We start from the raw sequence: 17,466 nt of genomic DNA on the forward strand, positions 1-17,466 counted from the left end.
TTGTGGGAATCTCATTAAGCCTACAGAGCTATATATGCAAATGGATCTACTTATTCTTTCCCTTGAAGATACATTGATTCGTTTGTTACTGTGGTTTCGATCAATACTTTCCAAAGATCTTTACATTTGTCCATGCATGATCTTTGTCTGAAAGCTCATGGGTTGCAGGAGTTGTCATAGGAGGTTATATTTTTGTCCTTCCAACTGTTATGGAAATTACAGGGGGGGGGCACATCTTTAAAGTTGTTAAATGTTGCAAATATTATGCCTGAATGTACCCTTTCAACTTGACAGCTCAGGGAAGTTACCTAGATAAAATCCTGTAACACAATGTATCAGATGTTTGCAGATGTTAAGGGGGGGGGCAGAGCCTGCAGCCACCATCCCTTTCCGGTGGGGAGGGGGCAGAGGAAAGACAGGAAGCTTTTCCCTGCAGAGTTAGACCCCTTGGCTGCGTGGCCCTCGGGTCCCTTCAAACTCCTGGGCGTTTTGCTGGTGGGGGGCTGCGTGGGGGCCTGGGCGATGTCAGAAGAGGGAGCTTGCAGGCCTGGTTGTCTGTTGGGGGCAGCAGGAAGAGGCGGAGGGCAGGATGTGCAGCCTCTGCCTGGCTTTCCTGTGGGACCAAGGAAGCGGCTGGGGGGGGGGGGGCTTGGCCGCTGGCCTTTGTTGCAGAGGTGGCAGTGTGGGAACGCCAGTCCCAAGGGCAGCCTCTGGGGTCTGGGTGCTGCTGCCTGTCTCCTGCCATGGACTTGGCGGGGGGGGGCTGTGCTATTGGGCTGGCAGAGACTTAACGGGGGGCTGCCTCTCCCAGCCAAAGCTGACCCACAAAATTGCAACCCAGTGTGTGTGTTTGTGTGGGGGGGGGGGGCAGCCTGCGCAGGGTAAGCCCCGATGGGGCTCCTGGGCTCCTTCTGATGCATGAACATTGGAGGTTGTCCTTTACAGCTCAGCTCCCCAAGGGGCTCAAAGCCTCCCAAGTCCATTATCAGTCAGAGACGAATGAGTGGAAGCTGGAAGAAAGGGGGAATCTTTATTTTTCTGTTGAAACAGAGCCCTCCTTCCCACTGACATTTGCAAGGAGGGGAGGACCCCAAACAAAGGTGTGCAGCAGCTTTGAAAGACTTTTCCAGCTCAACATCAGGAAGAGCTTTCTGACAATAAGAGCTGTTCAGACGGTCTCTGCTCCCTGGGAGAGGCTAGGTGGCCATCTGTCAGGGATGCTTGAGCTAAGATTCCTGCATTGCAGGGGGTTGGACTAGATGACCTTGGGGTCCCTTCTGTCTCTATGATTCTATGATTAGCATAATACAAGCATCTCAGGAAGAGGCATCTACCAACAGAAATCCAAGAGTGCGGCTTCTCTCCTGTCTGTCAAGGGACCTGCAGATGCTGATTGCCTTACTTGGCCAGTTCCTTAGGACTGGTACATACAGTCATACCTCGGGTTACAGATGCTTCAGCTTAAGCATTTTCAGGTTATGGATGCACTGAAACCCAGAAGTACCGGAATGGGTTACTTCCAGGTTTCGGCACTTGTGCATGCGCAGAAGCGCTAAATCACAACCTGTGTGTGCGCAGACGCAGCAATGTGAGTTGCGAACACTGCGGGTTGCGAACGTGCCTCCCACATGGATCACGTTCGCAACCCGAGCGTCCACTGTACCTTGGTTCTCGAACAGAATGCGTTCCGGGAGTCCATTCGACTCCCGGAACCATTTGAAAACCAGAGTGCGGCTTCTGCCAGAGGAGCCCCCTGCAGCCAATCGGAAGCCGCACCGGATGTTCGCCCTCCAAAAATCATTTGAAAACCAGAACACTCACTTCCGGGTTTCGATTGTTCAGAAGCTGATTTGTTTGGGAGCCAAGGTGCTCGGCTTCTCAGGTACAACCGAACCTGAGTCCTTGGGGGCGCCGCCTCCCCGGGCGGGAACGCTGCGGGTGCGCGAGGGAGGAGGGCGGCCCCCGGGGGCTGGGAGAGCCGGGCTGCCATGGCCGAGAGGGCTGCTCTGCTGGGCGCCGCTGACATTGGAACTTAGAAAACTTCCTGGGGCAGGACCCCGGTATGGGCCCCCCCAATATTTTTTATAAGTCGGCGCCCCTGCCTGAGAAGATGGGGCAGCTCAGTACATAATGCCTAGGAAGGGTAAGCCACCTCCTTTTAACCCACCCAAATACTTTGAAGGTATCCCTAAATTCCAAGGCTCACATCACACACACACACACCTGTATCAAACCAAATGCTTCATCTAGCCCAATTTCCCACAATGGCTGGCTAGATGTCTCCCAGAAGTCCATAAGCAGGGCATAACGGCAATGACCTACCCAGGCTGAACTGCAGAAAGCAAAAATAATAACAAGAATTGGGGGGAACCTTTGACATGAGCTATTCAGACAACCACCTGTGCTCCCTCCAAATATTTGGGAATCGAGTGGAATTTGTCGGTCCAATGCATAACAAGCCTAGAGCCATCCCTTGAGACATGCTACAAAAAGTCGATCACATGGCACAAACTTTTAGAGAGGTCAGGACAAGCCAGATACATGGCTGAAGGAAAATTGGAGGAAATGACAACAATGAATGATGAATCAGAAGGCTCAGACATTCAGAGGGAATGGAATCGTAAGAGCAGATTACACCCCAGGGTGTCATTGGGACAGTCACAGGCGAGAGCTCACTGCAGTGTTCTTTCTATGACTGATACGAGGCAGTAACCAGTTCCTCAAATACTAGGTGGAGGGGGCTCTGAACAGTTCAAGCCCTGCATATGTGCATTTCGAGGACTTGGAGTACATTTGCATCTGACTCATAATGTGCTTAAAGGTAAAGGTAGCCCTGCCCGTACGGGCCAGTCTTGATGACTGCTGCTTAATTAAAAGTGAACTTGCATTGCCCTTGATTGTCCCATGACCATACGCTGCATTAGTGTGGGATCCACTCTTGCCACACTCTTTACATCACAGAGAAATCCACACTTGCATATGCCCATTACAGTGGGAGCTTCACAATGACAGAAGCTCATGCTGCAGATCTGTGGCTATGTAGAAGGCCCCATTTCAACAATGAAAGACTCCAGTAAGAAGGAAAAATGTGGATGCTGGATCAGACCAAAGGCAAATTAGTCCAGCATTCTGTTCTCCCAGAGGCCAATAAGATGCACAGATGGGGAGCCCACAAGTAGGACTTCAGCACAATGGCACTCCCCCAAACTGTGTTCCCCCAGAAACTGGTATTTGGAGGTATGCTGTCTCTGACGCTGGAGGTAGTACATAGCCGTTATGACTAGAAACCATTGATAATGTTATTATCCAAGCAGGTAAAAGACAGGATTGCTTGGGTCAGCTTTTTTGCCAAGTGTTCTAGATAATGATGGAGGAAGCCTTAACAGTTCAGGAATACAATACCTCAAGGACCGCCTCTCTCCATATATAAACCAACCCACGCCCTGCGATCATCATCTGAGGCCCTTCTTTGGGTGCATCCCCCATGAGAGGTCTGGAGGGTGGCAACCCAGGAACGGGCCTTTTCTGTGGTGGCTCCCTGTTTGCGGAATGCTTTCCTCGGGATGCTCGCCTGGCACCTTTATTACATAGCTTTAGATGTTAGGCAAAAAGGTTCCTCTCCAACCAGATGTTTGGCTGATTAACATTCTATAGCCTTTTAAATTTGTTTGTGGGAAAGGAGTTATCGCTTTGTTTTTGTTTTATTATGTGTTTAGCATTTTCATTTTGTACTTTTATGTTATGAACTGCCCTGTGATCTTCAGATGAAGGGTGGCACACACATTTCAAATAAATAAATATATATATAAATGCTGAGTCCACACAGAATTTCTGCCTCATTATGTTACAAGTTTAACAAACTATCTAAATTGTTTAGTTTGTTTGTTTAGATCAGCAATCTAAATTGTGCAATATAGGTTTCCACTGGTGCCTAAGGTTGTGCAAAACAGGACAGTGCCTAAAACGATGCCCAGATATTGTCAATGCCAGTACTAAAGGTCACTTGAGGGCTAAATCAAATTCCACTCGTCACCAGCCCACAGTAAATCCAAAGCACAAACAAGCCCTTTGGGTCATGAACACATTAAGACATGCTAGATAAAACACACGGCCACACTTAGAAATGAATTAAAGAGAGGCATTCAGCAATAAATTACAGTACAAGTGACCCAGCTGCTCAGTTTGCTAGGCAGGGACAGCCTTGGAGAGCAAGACCCCCCCACCCCCGCAAATGATTGAAAATGTTGACCTGGACCATTTGCTCTTTTTTGAGGAGGAGGAATCACTCTGAGGTTGGGGGAGGCCCTCCGTGAGTCACAGGAAAACAATAAATTTGCCTTTTAAGTAAAGCTAGATAAATTGGTCTATCATCTCTTCCTCCTAGCTACCACTCCACTACCTCCAACTGGCCAACTGAAGCAAATGCTGATGATGGGGACCTTTGGAACCGATTTACCCCCACCCCCACCCCAAAAAAGCTATTAAAAGAAAGGGTTTCTTGTCTGCTCTTAGGATTGTTCATATCATTAAGACTCAGAGACTTTCATCACAGGGTTGTTATCCTGATATGCCTTGTCTGCACTGAGCAGGGACTGGGGCATTCCAGCTGCAGCCAACTATCTTGGTTCATTCACAAATCACTTTGCTTATCTATCTAAGGAACTCCAAATTCCACCTGCCAGAGATTAACTAGCCTACAGTTGTTTACACAATCCCTCCCTCCTGGATGAGAAGCGGCCCGATATGTATCAAGGATGGTTGGGCCATTTTTCAACGCCTAAAATGAACTCAGAGATTGCAGTTCTTGCAAAAACAAGGTCCTTGTTAGCACAGCACAGAAATATATGTTGTCTCTGTAAGCAACATCCATCCACCAAGTTCCTTTTATTGCTGCTGCATGCCTGAACCCTCTTAGCACTGCATAAACCTTGTCCCCAACTTGTAGTCAGAGACATCACACACACACACACACACACACACACACACACACACACACAGTTCAAGAAGGACACTGACAAACTGGAACGTGTTCAGAGGAGGGCAACCAAAATGGTCAAAGGCCTGGAAACGATGCCTTATGAGGAACGGCTAAGGGAGCTGGGCATGTTTAGCCTGGATAAGAGGAGGTTAAGGGGTGATATGATAGCCATGTTCAAATATATAAAAGGATGCCATATAGAGGAGGGAGAAAGGTTGTTTTCTGCTGCTCCAGAGAAGCGGACACAGAGCAATGGATCCAAACTACAAGAAAGAAGATTCCACCTAAACATTAGGAAGAACTTCCTGACAGTAAGAGCTGCCAAGAAGTGTGGTGGAATCGCCTTCTTTGGAGGTCTTTAAGCAGAGGCTTGACAACCATATGTCAGGAGTGCTCTGATGGTGTTTCCTGCTTGGCAGGGGGTTGGACTCGATGGCCCTTGTGGTCTATTCCAACTCTATGATTCTATGATTCTACACACACCCCTGCTCTGACAAGGCCTATCAGCAACACCTCAGTCTTCCCCTACACTGACCACCCCAACCCTGGCGGAAGAATTCTGCAAGGCTCAGAAGTCTGCTCACTACTTTGTGTTGTTTTGTTTGGTACTGACAAAGGTGTTATCCTATTTGGATTTTGTGCTCCACAATGGAGCACAATGAGAAGTTCAGTTCAGCTACAACTCTGTGTGCATCTTAAAACTGTGTACAGTGGTGCCTTGCAAGACGAAATTAATTCGTTCCGCGAGTTTTTTCATCTTGCGGTTTTTTTCGTCTTGCGAAGCACGGTGTCGGAAAAGTTTTGGAAAAGCTTCAAAAATCACCAAAGTCTTCAAAAACCTCAAAAAAGGCTACCACACCGCGTGCTATGAGTTGCTCCTCGAAGTCAAGTCGCAACTGTATTAACGGTGTTAAGAAAAAGGAAACAAACTTGCAAGACGTTTCCGTCTTGCGAAGCAAGCCCATAGGGAAAATCGTCTTGCGAAGCAACTCAAAAAACCAAAAACCCTTTCGTTTTGCGAGTTTTCCGTCTTGCGAGGCATTCGTCTTGCGAGGTACCACTGTATATATTTTGGCTGTGCTCTGAGCAATGAATGGGATGCCACTGCAGAGGAAGCAACGATTGAGCATCTGGATGAAGGCAACATAGGTGCAAGCTTAATGAGTCCTCAGAACCTTTGTCACATCTAATGCAAGCCTATGTTCAGATTTGGCCTTGAAGGTATTCTGCAGCACGCGTCTTCCACTGGGAACTGGGTTGGGTCAAAGTTTACATTTCTTGGGAAATATTACCTCCTTTCCCCATAAGGGACTCCTCAGTTATATGGCCAGAGACTCCTGGTGAACTCACTCTACTGTGCAATAACCCCTGTGGTGAGCCGTGCAACTGTCTCCATAATAAAAGGTAAAGGTACCCCTGCCCGTACGGGCCAGTCTTGACAGACTCTGGGGTTGTGCGCTCATCTCACTCTATAGGCCGGGAGCCAGCGCTGTCCGCAGACACTTCCGGGTCACGTGGCCAGCGTGACGAAGCTGCTCTGGCGAGCCAGAGCCACACACGGAAACGCCGTTTACCTTCCCGCTAGTAAGCGGTCCCTTATTTATCTACTTGCTTTCGAACTGCTAGGTTGGCAGGCGCTGGGACCGAGCAACGGGAGCGCACCCCGCCGTGGGGATTTGAACCGCCAACCATGCGATCGGCAAGTCCTAGGCGCTGAGGTTTAACCCACAGCGCCACCCGCGTCCCATCTGTAATCTCCAGATTACAGATCTCCAAAGTCACACTTCTTATGAACACACATGTAAAATACGGGTTCATGTGTATAGGTCAATAGACAACAAGCAGACCTTTGTTTATCAGGCAGAGGTATCATTTAAGGCAGTGTTTCCCAACCTTTTTTGGGCAAAGGCACACTTGTTTCATGAAAAAAATCTCGAATGCTGGGGGTGGGAAGAAAAGCCCTTGTCCCCCCCCCCCCCAGCCTTCAGAAGAGGTCCGGGGACAGACTGTCCCCGGACCTGGTTTGAAGGCGGTTTCCCTAGGAACGCATTAATTGATTTTCAATGCATTCCTATGGGAAACCGTGCATCGCAAGACGAAAAAACCGCAAGACGAAGAGACTTGCGGAACGAATTAATTTCGTCTTGCGAGGCACCACTGTACAGGTATTTCACAGTGCTTCCATGTGTATTAAAATCATTTTGAGGCTTAGCTAGGTGCTCTAGAGCAGTGTTTCCCAACCTTTTTTGGGCAAAGGCACACTTGTTTCATGAAAAAAATCTCGAGGCACACCACCATTACAGCCCCGTGACGTCAGCGCGCAGCGTCACGCCGGGAGGGACATGAATTGCTAGCAAATTACATAATCACCTCCTTGAGGGCTGGCTCATCTTCTCCGAAGGCAGAACCCCATTAATTAACAGCACAGACTCACACCATAGCCAAGACGAGGGGGGAAAACCTCAGTCATGCACAGTCATGCACATGTGGGGGCTAAATGAGGACGAAGACCGGGCAGAGAGCAGGGTTCAAATCACCCCACCTGGCCAGGACAATCCCTGGGTGCTCCCTTGGGCCACTCGCCTGACCCACCTCGCAGGGCTGTTGTTGCGAGGATAACACGGGGAGAACCACGCGCGCCCCCGGGAGCTCCTTGGAGGAGAAAGCGGGCGATGAATGCAATGCACGAAATATATGAGAGGCGACCAGGTTTTGCAGGTGAGGGGCCCCCGCCAGCCTCCGCTTCCAACACCCGGCGCAACGACGCCGAAGTTTTCCCCCGGGCTCGGCTCGGGGAGCAGCGCTGCTCCCCCCCGGCTCCCCTTCGCCCTCCCGGCTCTCTCTGCCGCCCACTGGGGACCCCCCTCACCTGCCAAGTCCGGAGCGCCGGTGGAAGTTGCATGCATGCATGCAGGGCGCCGCGTTGCCATTGCATTGCACTGCACTCCATGCAACGCCTGCATGCATGCATTGCCTTGCACGCCCGCCAAGGGGTCTCCCCACGGTCCGATGCGTCCCCTCCGGCACGGATGCAGCATTGCAAAAATAAACACACACACCCCGACGCAGCCCTACCTGGGGGGCAGCCTCCGCCTCCGCCGGGATCCCTGGCCTCCATCCTGCCACCCGATCTCCGCGGGGGCGCAGGCAGGCTGCGCGGGGTCTGCGCGGAAGAGCCCCTGCCCGCCCGGCCCCCGCGGCCGCGCTCATTCCATGGCCGGGAGAAGAGCGCTTCAAACAAAATGCCCGGCCCGCCAGGCCACGCTGGGAAACGTAGTTTGCGCAGCCCGCGCGGGCGCGGAGCCCAAGGGCGAGGGGACTACGGATCCCGGCAGCCCCCGCGCCGGGGACAGAGGGGGAGAGGCCGGGTGCAGGGATGGAGGGACGGGTGAGTGAGTGAGTGAGTGGCAGCCGCCAAGCCTTGGCCGAGAGCCAGGAAGGGCCTCCCCGGAGGAGGAGGAGGAGGAGGAGGGAGGCGCAGAGCGGGAGGGAGGGAGGGAACCCCAGGGGTCATCTAGTGACGGCGCCCCAATCGAAAATTTGACTTAAAAAAAAAAATCTTTCAATTTTTTAATTTTTCCCGCGGCACACCAGGCAACATCTCGCGGCACACTAGTGTGCCGCGGAACAGTGGTTGGGAAACACTGATTTAAGGAGGGTGGATTCGGGGAATCTCCCTTTCCACCCAGAAGCATTTATATAAGCTAAACACTCTAAACCGCTAGACTGACTGTGACTATAAACAATTAAATGGCTCTCAATGCACTCTGAAATGCTGCCCTTTACTACACAGCAACACTATGATGAATGAGTAATTGACCAGGAAAGCGCATACCTGCAATTTCTTGAGCTGACTGGAGACTTGCCGCCCCCTCAAGTTTTTCTGGGATAGAGTCTCCTGCTTCCAGGACTCTGACCAGCTCTCTTAAGCGTTGGCATTCCTCCCGCAGATGTGTTTGCTCCTCAAGACGCTGCTGCTTAGCCAGGCTTGCTGGGTTCAAGCTGAAGTGGAGCACTTTAGTTTTACTGGGATCGTGATAGCCCTACAAAACATGGGGAAAGGAGCTCATTAGGACCGACAGGGTCAGCTTACTAGAGAGGATTACCCACAACCACAGCACAGCAGTGCAGGCAGAGGGGAAGCGGAGAATTGCACACAAGTATTTCAAAATTAGGATTCAGCAAAGGCTGACCTATCTGTTGAAGTGAGAGTTACCTTCCAATAAGCTTGTCACCTGGAACTTATTCCCATGGTCTGCATTCATGCAGTTAAAAAGCTTTCCTGGCCAAGCCTCCTCCACTCTTGGTGAAACCAGGCTGTAGCACTATGTGGGACGGCAGGTGGTGTCCCCCCCCCCCTTGCAACCATGTCGTCATTGCGCCCAGGTTGCTTGCTGGTGGCACCATCCATTCTGCAGGCCGCTTTCCCGGTGTGCGCTTGCGACAGTGTCCACTGCCATTAGGAAGCCGCCTTAATAAGTTTGCCAGTCCTTTCTCCCCCATTATGACTTTGCTCACATACACAACACTGCAACATCCGGCTGGCCCTTTCCTGCACGCCTTCTTTGCCGTGGTGCATTTCAGCCCTGAGCATGTCTACTCAGAAGTAAGCCCTGTTGAACTGGAGTGCCACTTTCTCCCAGGCAAGCGTGCATGGGATTGCAACCTGGGCCTTAATTCTGCTATTTTAACATGTGAAATTAAAGGCTCTCCAGAAGCAGCAATCTGTCAGGGATTCTTTAGTTGTGACTCTTGCCTTGCAAGGGGTGGTCTAGATGGCCTTTGCGGTTGCCCTCCAGCTCTACAATTCTATGATTGTATATGAACAGTGACTGGCAAGGGCCATTTTTGTGTAACTTATCAGATGATAACAACAGCTGAATTCATTATAGGATAATCCCAAACTCTATGTCAGCCCAAGAGTGGCTATTCATTCTAACAAAGCGTTATTACTGGATCTTTTGCATTTGTCTGTTGTATATGTTGTTGTTGTTGCTGTTTTAAGTCAAAGCTTCCAAACTGCAGCAGGGCACAGCACTAGACTAATTTAGTACTGTTGTTCTCTTTCATCACAAAACTCAAACACGGCCGTTGTCACTGAATTGTGTCGGCATTTCCTGAGCAAGCTACTAAAAGGCATTTCATGTTGCACTTTCCCCAAGAGGTGAAACACACACACACACACACACACACACACACACACACACACACACACAGTTTAGCTGATGAGCCAGGTCCTAGAATAGCTGATTAATTTCCCTTCAAAGTGAGACAACAGTGAAGTTAAATTTACGTCTCCAGAAAAAGCAGGCAAAGAGCTTTGTTTAAAAAGAAAAACGAAAACAAGAGCAATGATTCTGTTAGTCTAGATATAAAGTCTCAAAGGCATGTCACGTGATCACATTTTGCACATATGCACTAAGAGTTTGATTCACACTTGTTCCCCAAGTGTGGTGTTCAGCACGCACGCACCGGTCCCATGTGAACAGCTCTCTTTGCTTGTGAGAGAGTTGCCAACAGCAAGGAAAGGAAGTGAAGAGCAGGAGACTCGCGTGCAAGGAGGAAGACCCACACAGAGTGGTGGGATCATGCCTCCAGTGGTTCAAGGAAAGGAGGTGATCAGCTCAGCCCACCAGCTAGAGGCTTCACTAACTGTCCTGACTATTCAGCCTCCACAAACCAGCAGAACACCATTCCAAATGCCAGGCCTTGGAGGTTGGAATGAGACCATCTGCCTGCTACAAGTCAGTGTGGTGTTGTGGCTGGAGTGTTGAACTAGGAGCTGGCAGACCAGGGTTCAAATCCCCACTTGGCCATGAAGGTCACTGGGTGACCATGAGCTGGTCACTGCCTCTCAGCCTAATCTACCTCACAGGGTTGTTGTTGTGGGATTAAATGAGGAGCGAGAGCGCCATGTGCGCCACCTTGAGATCCTTGGAGGAAAAAGTGGGATAGAGACGCAATAAATACATAAAATAATAAACAAGCTCTCCCGCTCAGTGGTGCTCATATAGGATGTACTGTGCACAAGGGCCCACAGGTTATAAGGGGCCCAGCAAACCCACAAAACTCCCTTGATTTGGTCTTTGGAAAAGTTTAATGTTTATTGGTGTTAAAAATCAAAATATTAATATTCTAACAAAACTTTGCCATATCAATTAATATTACATATAAAGACACATGTATAATTTATATACATCCTGAAGTTATGTACTTCATATTTAATTAAACGCCTTTTCATAATGTTTCATCTCAGATCAGAAGGTATGCATTAGATACTGGTGTATGAATTATATATACAGTGGTACCCCGCAAGACGAACGCCTCGCAAGACGGAAAACCCGCTAGACGAAAGGGTTTTCCGTTTTGGAGGCGCTTCGCAAAACGAATTTCCCTATGGGCTTGCTTCGCAAGACGAAAGCCCATAGGGAAATCTCCGGGACAGCGGGGAAGCGCAGCGCGTCTTCCCCACTGTCCTCGGACCTCCTCCGAAGCCTGGCGGCGGGGCGGAGAGACCTCTTCCCGCTGCCAGGCTTCGGAAGGATGCTCCGAAGCTAAAGAAGCTAAAGCAGCCTGCCGCGACCCTCTCCCGGCTGGAGAGGTGACGCGCGCCTATGGCAGGAGCCTCCATAGCCGAGCGTCACCTCTCCAGCCGGGAGAGCGCGCGCGGGGCTAAAGAAGCCCCCCGCGACCCTCTCCCAGGTGACGCGCGCCTATGGCAGGAGCCTCCATAGCCGAGCGTCACCTCTCCAGCCGGGAGAGCGCGCGCGGGGCTAAAGAAGCCATAGCCCCGCGACCCTCTCCCAGCTGGAGAAGTGACGCGTGACTATGGCAGCAGCCTCTGAAGGATGCACCGAAGCCTGGCGTGGGGGGGGGGGCGGAGAGACCTTCTCCCCGCGCCAGCCTTCGGATGGCTGTCCTGAAGACTTGGGGTGGGAGAAGGGTTTTCCTTCCCACCGCCAACCTTCAGAATGCTGTTCTGAATGTTGGCGGTGGGGAGGAAAAACCCTCCTCCCACGCAAGCCCCGGGAACAGAGGGAAAGCGCTGCGCGCCTTCCCCTCTGTTCCCGTACCTGTGCTGAAGGCTTGCGGTGGGGAGAAAAGCCCTTCTCCGCACCGCCAGCCTGGCAAGCGGTTTCCCTAGGAACGCATTAATTGATTTTCAATGCATTCCTATGGGAAACCGTGCTTCGCAAGACGAAAAACTCGCAAGAAGAAAAAACTTGCGGAACGAATTAATTTCGTCTTGCGAGGCACCACTGTACAGTATAATCGAACTAGACTGGGAGAGGAGGGATATATTTCACACAGGGACCCACAACCAAGTTTGGCCGCCACTGGCCCTGACTCTATCCACCCAGTCGGTAAAACTCAAGAGACTGATGTCCAGTGGTTTTCTGCATCCATGAGCTGGTCCCTTGGGGAGTGTAAAGGGGACAAATTTAATCCATTTGCTGAAACTGTCTTGGAGCATTTGGTAATGGTGACTGAGTTTCTCATGGCCCCTGTGATTCTCAATAAAGCACGAGATGCTCAGGTGGAACTGGCAATTTGACTCTCTAGCGGCACTCAAAACGAAAGCAAAATGAAGCTGGCAGCAAAGTCAGAGCAAAAAAGAAAGCCATTCACAGGGCTAACAAAGAGCACAAAAGACTATGAAGAGCTGCAAAGTATCCATTAGATGAAAACGGAAAAGCTTGATTTGCTTGATTTATTGGAAGAGGGGGAGGGGAGGGGGCTGAACGGGCCTCTTCCTGCCTCCCAATCCACCCCTTGAGACTCTCCTGAGCCCATGCCCTTTCCCCAAGCCACACCCTCTCGTCACAGTCCCTGCTCATTGACAGCCTTGCTCCACACCAGGGGTCAGCAACCTTTTTCAGCCGTGGGCCGGTCCACCGTCCTGCAGACCATGTGGTGGGCCGGACTATATTTTGAAAAAAATATATGAACAAAGTCCTATGCCCCACAAATAACCCAGAGGTGCATTTTAAATACAAGGACACATTCTACTCATGTAAAAACACGCTGAATTCCGGACCGTCCGCGGGCCGGACTGAGAAGGTAATTGGGCTGGATACGGCCCATGGGCCTTAGGTTGCCTACCCCTGCTCCACACCCTTGGAGTGTTTGGGCTTGGCTGGAATGTGTCCATGAACTGGGATAATGCCTCTTACTTGCCTGGAAAGAGGGCAGAGGTTAGTGTAGGGCAGTGCTGTGGCTATGGGGGGGGGAGGCAGCTAGCCAGGTTTTTTGCCCCAGGTGATGCCTCCTTGAGGCTCCCAGCCTTTGTCTCTCTCTCTGTGTGTACATAAATGTGCATGGGTCCCCCCCAAAAAACCTGGGTCTTTGACCCACATACTTTTGCCCCTCGTATGTGGAAATCTGACTTTTTGAGTGGAACGTACCTACTGTCCCAAGTAGAAGTAATGCTCATTGCTGTACCCACTTTTGCCTCTGGGCCCACCAGCCCACCCACCCACCGGAAAGCTGCTAGTGAGAAAATGTAGCCCCCAGGGCAAAAAAGTCCCTTGCCACTTTGTGATCTGCTTTGAGCCTCTGTGAGAAAAGTCATGCAAACCTCCAAGTTTTTGTTTTAAAAGTAAGAAACCAAAAAGGGTGAAGTCTTACATCGCTAACTGGGCAGCTGTTTGTACACTCGGCTTGCTCAATAAGCTGAAAACAAAGTAGCTAGTTTTACTTTGTTTTCTTTTTCCAAAGAGCAAAATGCATGGTCAGAGCAGCAGCCCGACACTTCCCTGGCCAGCAATAAACCCTTATGTAGAATCTGTACTATGGCTTATGATTTCACAGTTGATCCATTTCAAAAGCAAAGCTGGAAATATAAAAGACCATTTTTCACTCCTTCCTTTCTCAGAGGTGGCAGCAAACACCATAGAAGCTTATAGGTTAAATATCTCACAGCTGTTTTAGTGCCCTCTAGTGACACGTATCCAGCCGCTCAGACACCTCATTTAAACAACAGAGCACAGCTATGTAAAATGCCATTGGGGGCTGGGTCCCCAGAAGGTATTAAAAATCACCAGCACAATGCAAGACTTAAAACCTCGCTCAAGCAGTCAGTGCCCTGGAACTGTCATAAGGCAGAGAGGGGGAGCATACAAAGGAGGATTAGTAGAGATAGGCTGAAAGTGTCCTGTGTTTGTGTGAGACCATTTTGTCGGCATGTATGCCATGACAGCATTCAGAGGCAGCCAATAACAATGCATGTGCCTGCCTGTCCCCATCCCCTCATTGAAGTGGTAAGATACTGCGGATCAGGACCAAGTCAGAAATGGCCATGACGTCTATTTGTTCTGCCACTTCTGCAAACTTTGGAAACTGTCTTAGATTGCAAGGCGTCTACCTCTAGGAATCTGAGAAGTGCAGGAAGCCAAAATGTTTCACCCTCTCAAACAAGTCGCTGATTTCAAGGACTACAGGTAATGCATTACATTTTATGGCAACAATCGTATCAGGTATATTAGGATTTACTTCTGCCCCTGACTCTACCTGGATCTAGCACAGTGAAAGCTTCCCTGTTCACACTGATAACATGTCGAAAATGAAAATGAAATAGAAAATGTGAATGTTACTGAACGTTAAGCTTTTCAAAAGCTTGTAGAGTTTTGGGAGATGGCTGTGGAACATCCGCATCCTCCCTTCAGACAAGCAACCCAAGAACACAGTCCAGCCAGCCCACACATTTGTGGTGCTAAGACCCACGATCTTGTGATTTGATGCCACCACTGCAACATAACACATACTTGAACTAAATGCTCTGCCCCACAATGGCCCAACTTGAGGTACGTACTTGATCCTGCTGGTGAAATAAGGGAGGCACAAACAAACAGAAATTATAGGTGCCAGCCTTTGCCAACCAGATGCCTTACAGATGTTTTGGAGTCCCATCAGCTCCACCATACTGATGAAGACTGGTTTATACCTTTCCTGTCACTGCCTGCTAGAGCAGGGGTGAGGGTACCTCTGACCCAAGGACTACATGCACCCCTCGAAGTCCCTCTGTTTGGTCATCAGGACCTTCTCCCAGTCACACTCCTCGCTGGTCTTGCTTCACACCCTCCTTGAGTTTTTGCCTGGTGGGAATGTGCCCTTGAACTCTGACAATGCCTCTTCCTTCCATGGGTGGAGGATAAAGAGGGGCGTATAGAAATTAGACAGCTGTACAAAGGTTAAATTTACATGCATTGCACCACTTGCTTTTGCCTCTGGCATCACCTGCCACTGCCACCTGCCCCGTAGAAAGGAATATGACCCTCAGGCTAAAAAGGTTCCCCATCCCCATGACAGAGCCTAGGTAGTTTTCCAGTTTCCATCTCTCTTTCTCTCTCTCTTATCCCATTACATCCCCCTCTTTTTATAGCACAGACCTTGCAAGAACATGCACTTGCAGGCACCCCAGGTTAGCCGGTGGTGGAGCTCATCCTACTCTTACATGGTTCTCCACACTCAAGTCATTGTTTGGGATAGATTACACTACATTTAAAGACAGACGCCTGCTGGAAAACACATTGCGATTCCGAGCCAATACTTTAGGGCTGTAACAGAATCCATCTCATTTTAAATTTCCGGGAAAGATCACTAATGTATTTCTATCATCTGAAAGCTCACAGCCTGAGGATGCCTTCCACTGTATACAACTGACTGTGGAGGAGCCAGAAACACTTTGACAAAGGGCCTGCAGAAAAAAGGACAACAGAAGCTTGGAGTCCTTTCGCACTAGCTACTGAACCAAGAGGAACAGAATAGTTCCAGTACCTTCCTCAGTGCAACTGCTTTATGGTGACACAAACACACAGAGAGACAGGATATGTCTTTTACAGCCTGAATTCTGCCTTCTCTTCAAGTAAGCAGATCTTCTGCAGACCTCTTCAAGTAAGCATAAAGCCAAGGAGTGTCTTTCATAAAGGAAAAGGACAAACTTAATACCAACTGGCAAGTTCTTACCTAATAAAGCAGCTCAACAATAAAGAGAAAGCACAGGTTGTATCATAGGGATGAAGAAATATTTAAACTGCCTTATTACTTTGCTGACAAAGATGTACAAGGTCAACAAGACAGGTCTAGACAGACCTTTTTCAAGCAATGGTTCAAAAAGTCCAAGATGGAGTCTGTCACATCAAATTGGGATTTTCCAAAGCTGTTCATCCTTGGTCCAGCAGTAAATAAGTTGTGCTGTTCCTACTCGGGCATCAGGTCAATTATAAATGCAAAGGTCAAATACAAATCAAATCATGACTGATTTTTTTCACCTGGGTCCATAAGTGCCTGACTGCCAGATCCAGCATCTGGTTCTTACAGCAGCCAACCAGATGCCTATGGGAAGCTGACAAGCAGGATAGCTGAGCAGCAGTCCGGCCCTAATTTGTGCCCCTAAAACCCATATGACCAAATCACACTTAAGGCTCCCTGTGCAACAATTCAATCAGCATCCTGGGAATCACATGGCACAAGAGCAGCTAACTTCTCCTCCATGTTAGTGAAAAGCGTTGACATTTTTATTGAGAATTCCACTAGGGAAGGGACAAATTCCCTTGTTGCTGCTCCCATACCCAATTCAACACCTGATGAGGCAACTGGATAAGGCAAAGGAAATGAGGCAATTTCTGTGATGGAATTTTATACTGTTTCAAATAGCAGCAGGTGGTCACGTGGGGAAATTGCTAATACAGTGGTGCCCTGCAAGACGAATGCCTCGCAAGACGGAAAACCCGCTAGACGAAAGGGTTTTCCGTTTCTGAGTTGCTTCGCAAGACGATTTTCCCTATGGGCTTGCTTCGCAAGACGAAACGTCTTGCTAGTCTTGCAATTTTTTCTTCGCTCCCCCCCCCCCCGTTTTTCTAAGCCGCTAAGCCGCTAATAGCCTTTTAGCAGCTTAGCCGCTAATCCTTTAATAGCCGCTAAACCGCTAATAGCGCTAATCCGCTTAGCCGCTAATAGGGTTGCTTCGCAAGACGAAAAAACCGCTAGACGAAGATAATCGCGGAACGGATTCTTTTCGTCTTGTGAGGCACCACTGTAATCCTAACCCAAAGCAGTACATGTCCAACATATTTACATCAAGTGAAAAGGAGGGCACAGGAGAAAGACTTGCAAAATGTTGTTAGTGTCATACATAAGCTCTAATAAAAAGTAGGTGTAAGTCCTAAATAACTGTTTCAGAACTATCTCTTGTTGACACTGCCTCCTTCTGGAAGTGAACCAGAGTAGGTGGTATCTATCTGAAGCAAAATAGCTTCTGACTCAATGAAAAATCTTTCTCATCATCTCCAGGCAGCTGTGAAATACAGACATGACTGGAGCACTGTTTTGGAGAGAAAGAGAGAAATGCCGTAATAGAAGATATACAACCATCTTGCAGGAAGAATGGCAAAAGATAAGGTTTTGACAATTCGGAAATCATATCAAGGAGAGGTTTGTTTGTTTGTTTGTTTGTTTTGCAACACCACATTATGCAGACACTCTGGAGC

At 49.2% G+C, this 17,466-nt stretch overlaps 1 protein-coding gene across 2 annotated transcripts in view; it reads right to left on the bottom strand.

The window, feature by feature from the left end:
* The window catches only part of MAD1L1 (mitotic arrest deficient 1 like 1), a 447,749-nt gene that overhangs the window by 177,147 nt on the left and 253,136 nt on the right, over positions 1 to 17,466 (bottom strand). For both annotated transcript variants that reach the window (XM_028706084.2, XM_077918712.1), the window contains exon 16: positions 8,814 to 9,021. In XM_028706084.2, coding sequence (XP_028561917.2) covers positions 8,814 to 9,021 — 208 coding nt within the window. The remainder of the gene's footprint in view (positions 1 to 8,813; positions 9,022 to 17,466) is intronic.

The sequence above is a fragment of the Podarcis muralis genome, chromosome 14 (genome assembly GCF_964188315.1).
Source record: "Podarcis muralis chromosome 14, rPodMur119.hap1.1, whole genome shotgun sequence".
In the NCBI taxonomy this organism is placed as follows: Eukaryota; Metazoa; Chordata; class Lepidosauria; order Squamata; family Lacertidae; genus Podarcis; species Podarcis muralis.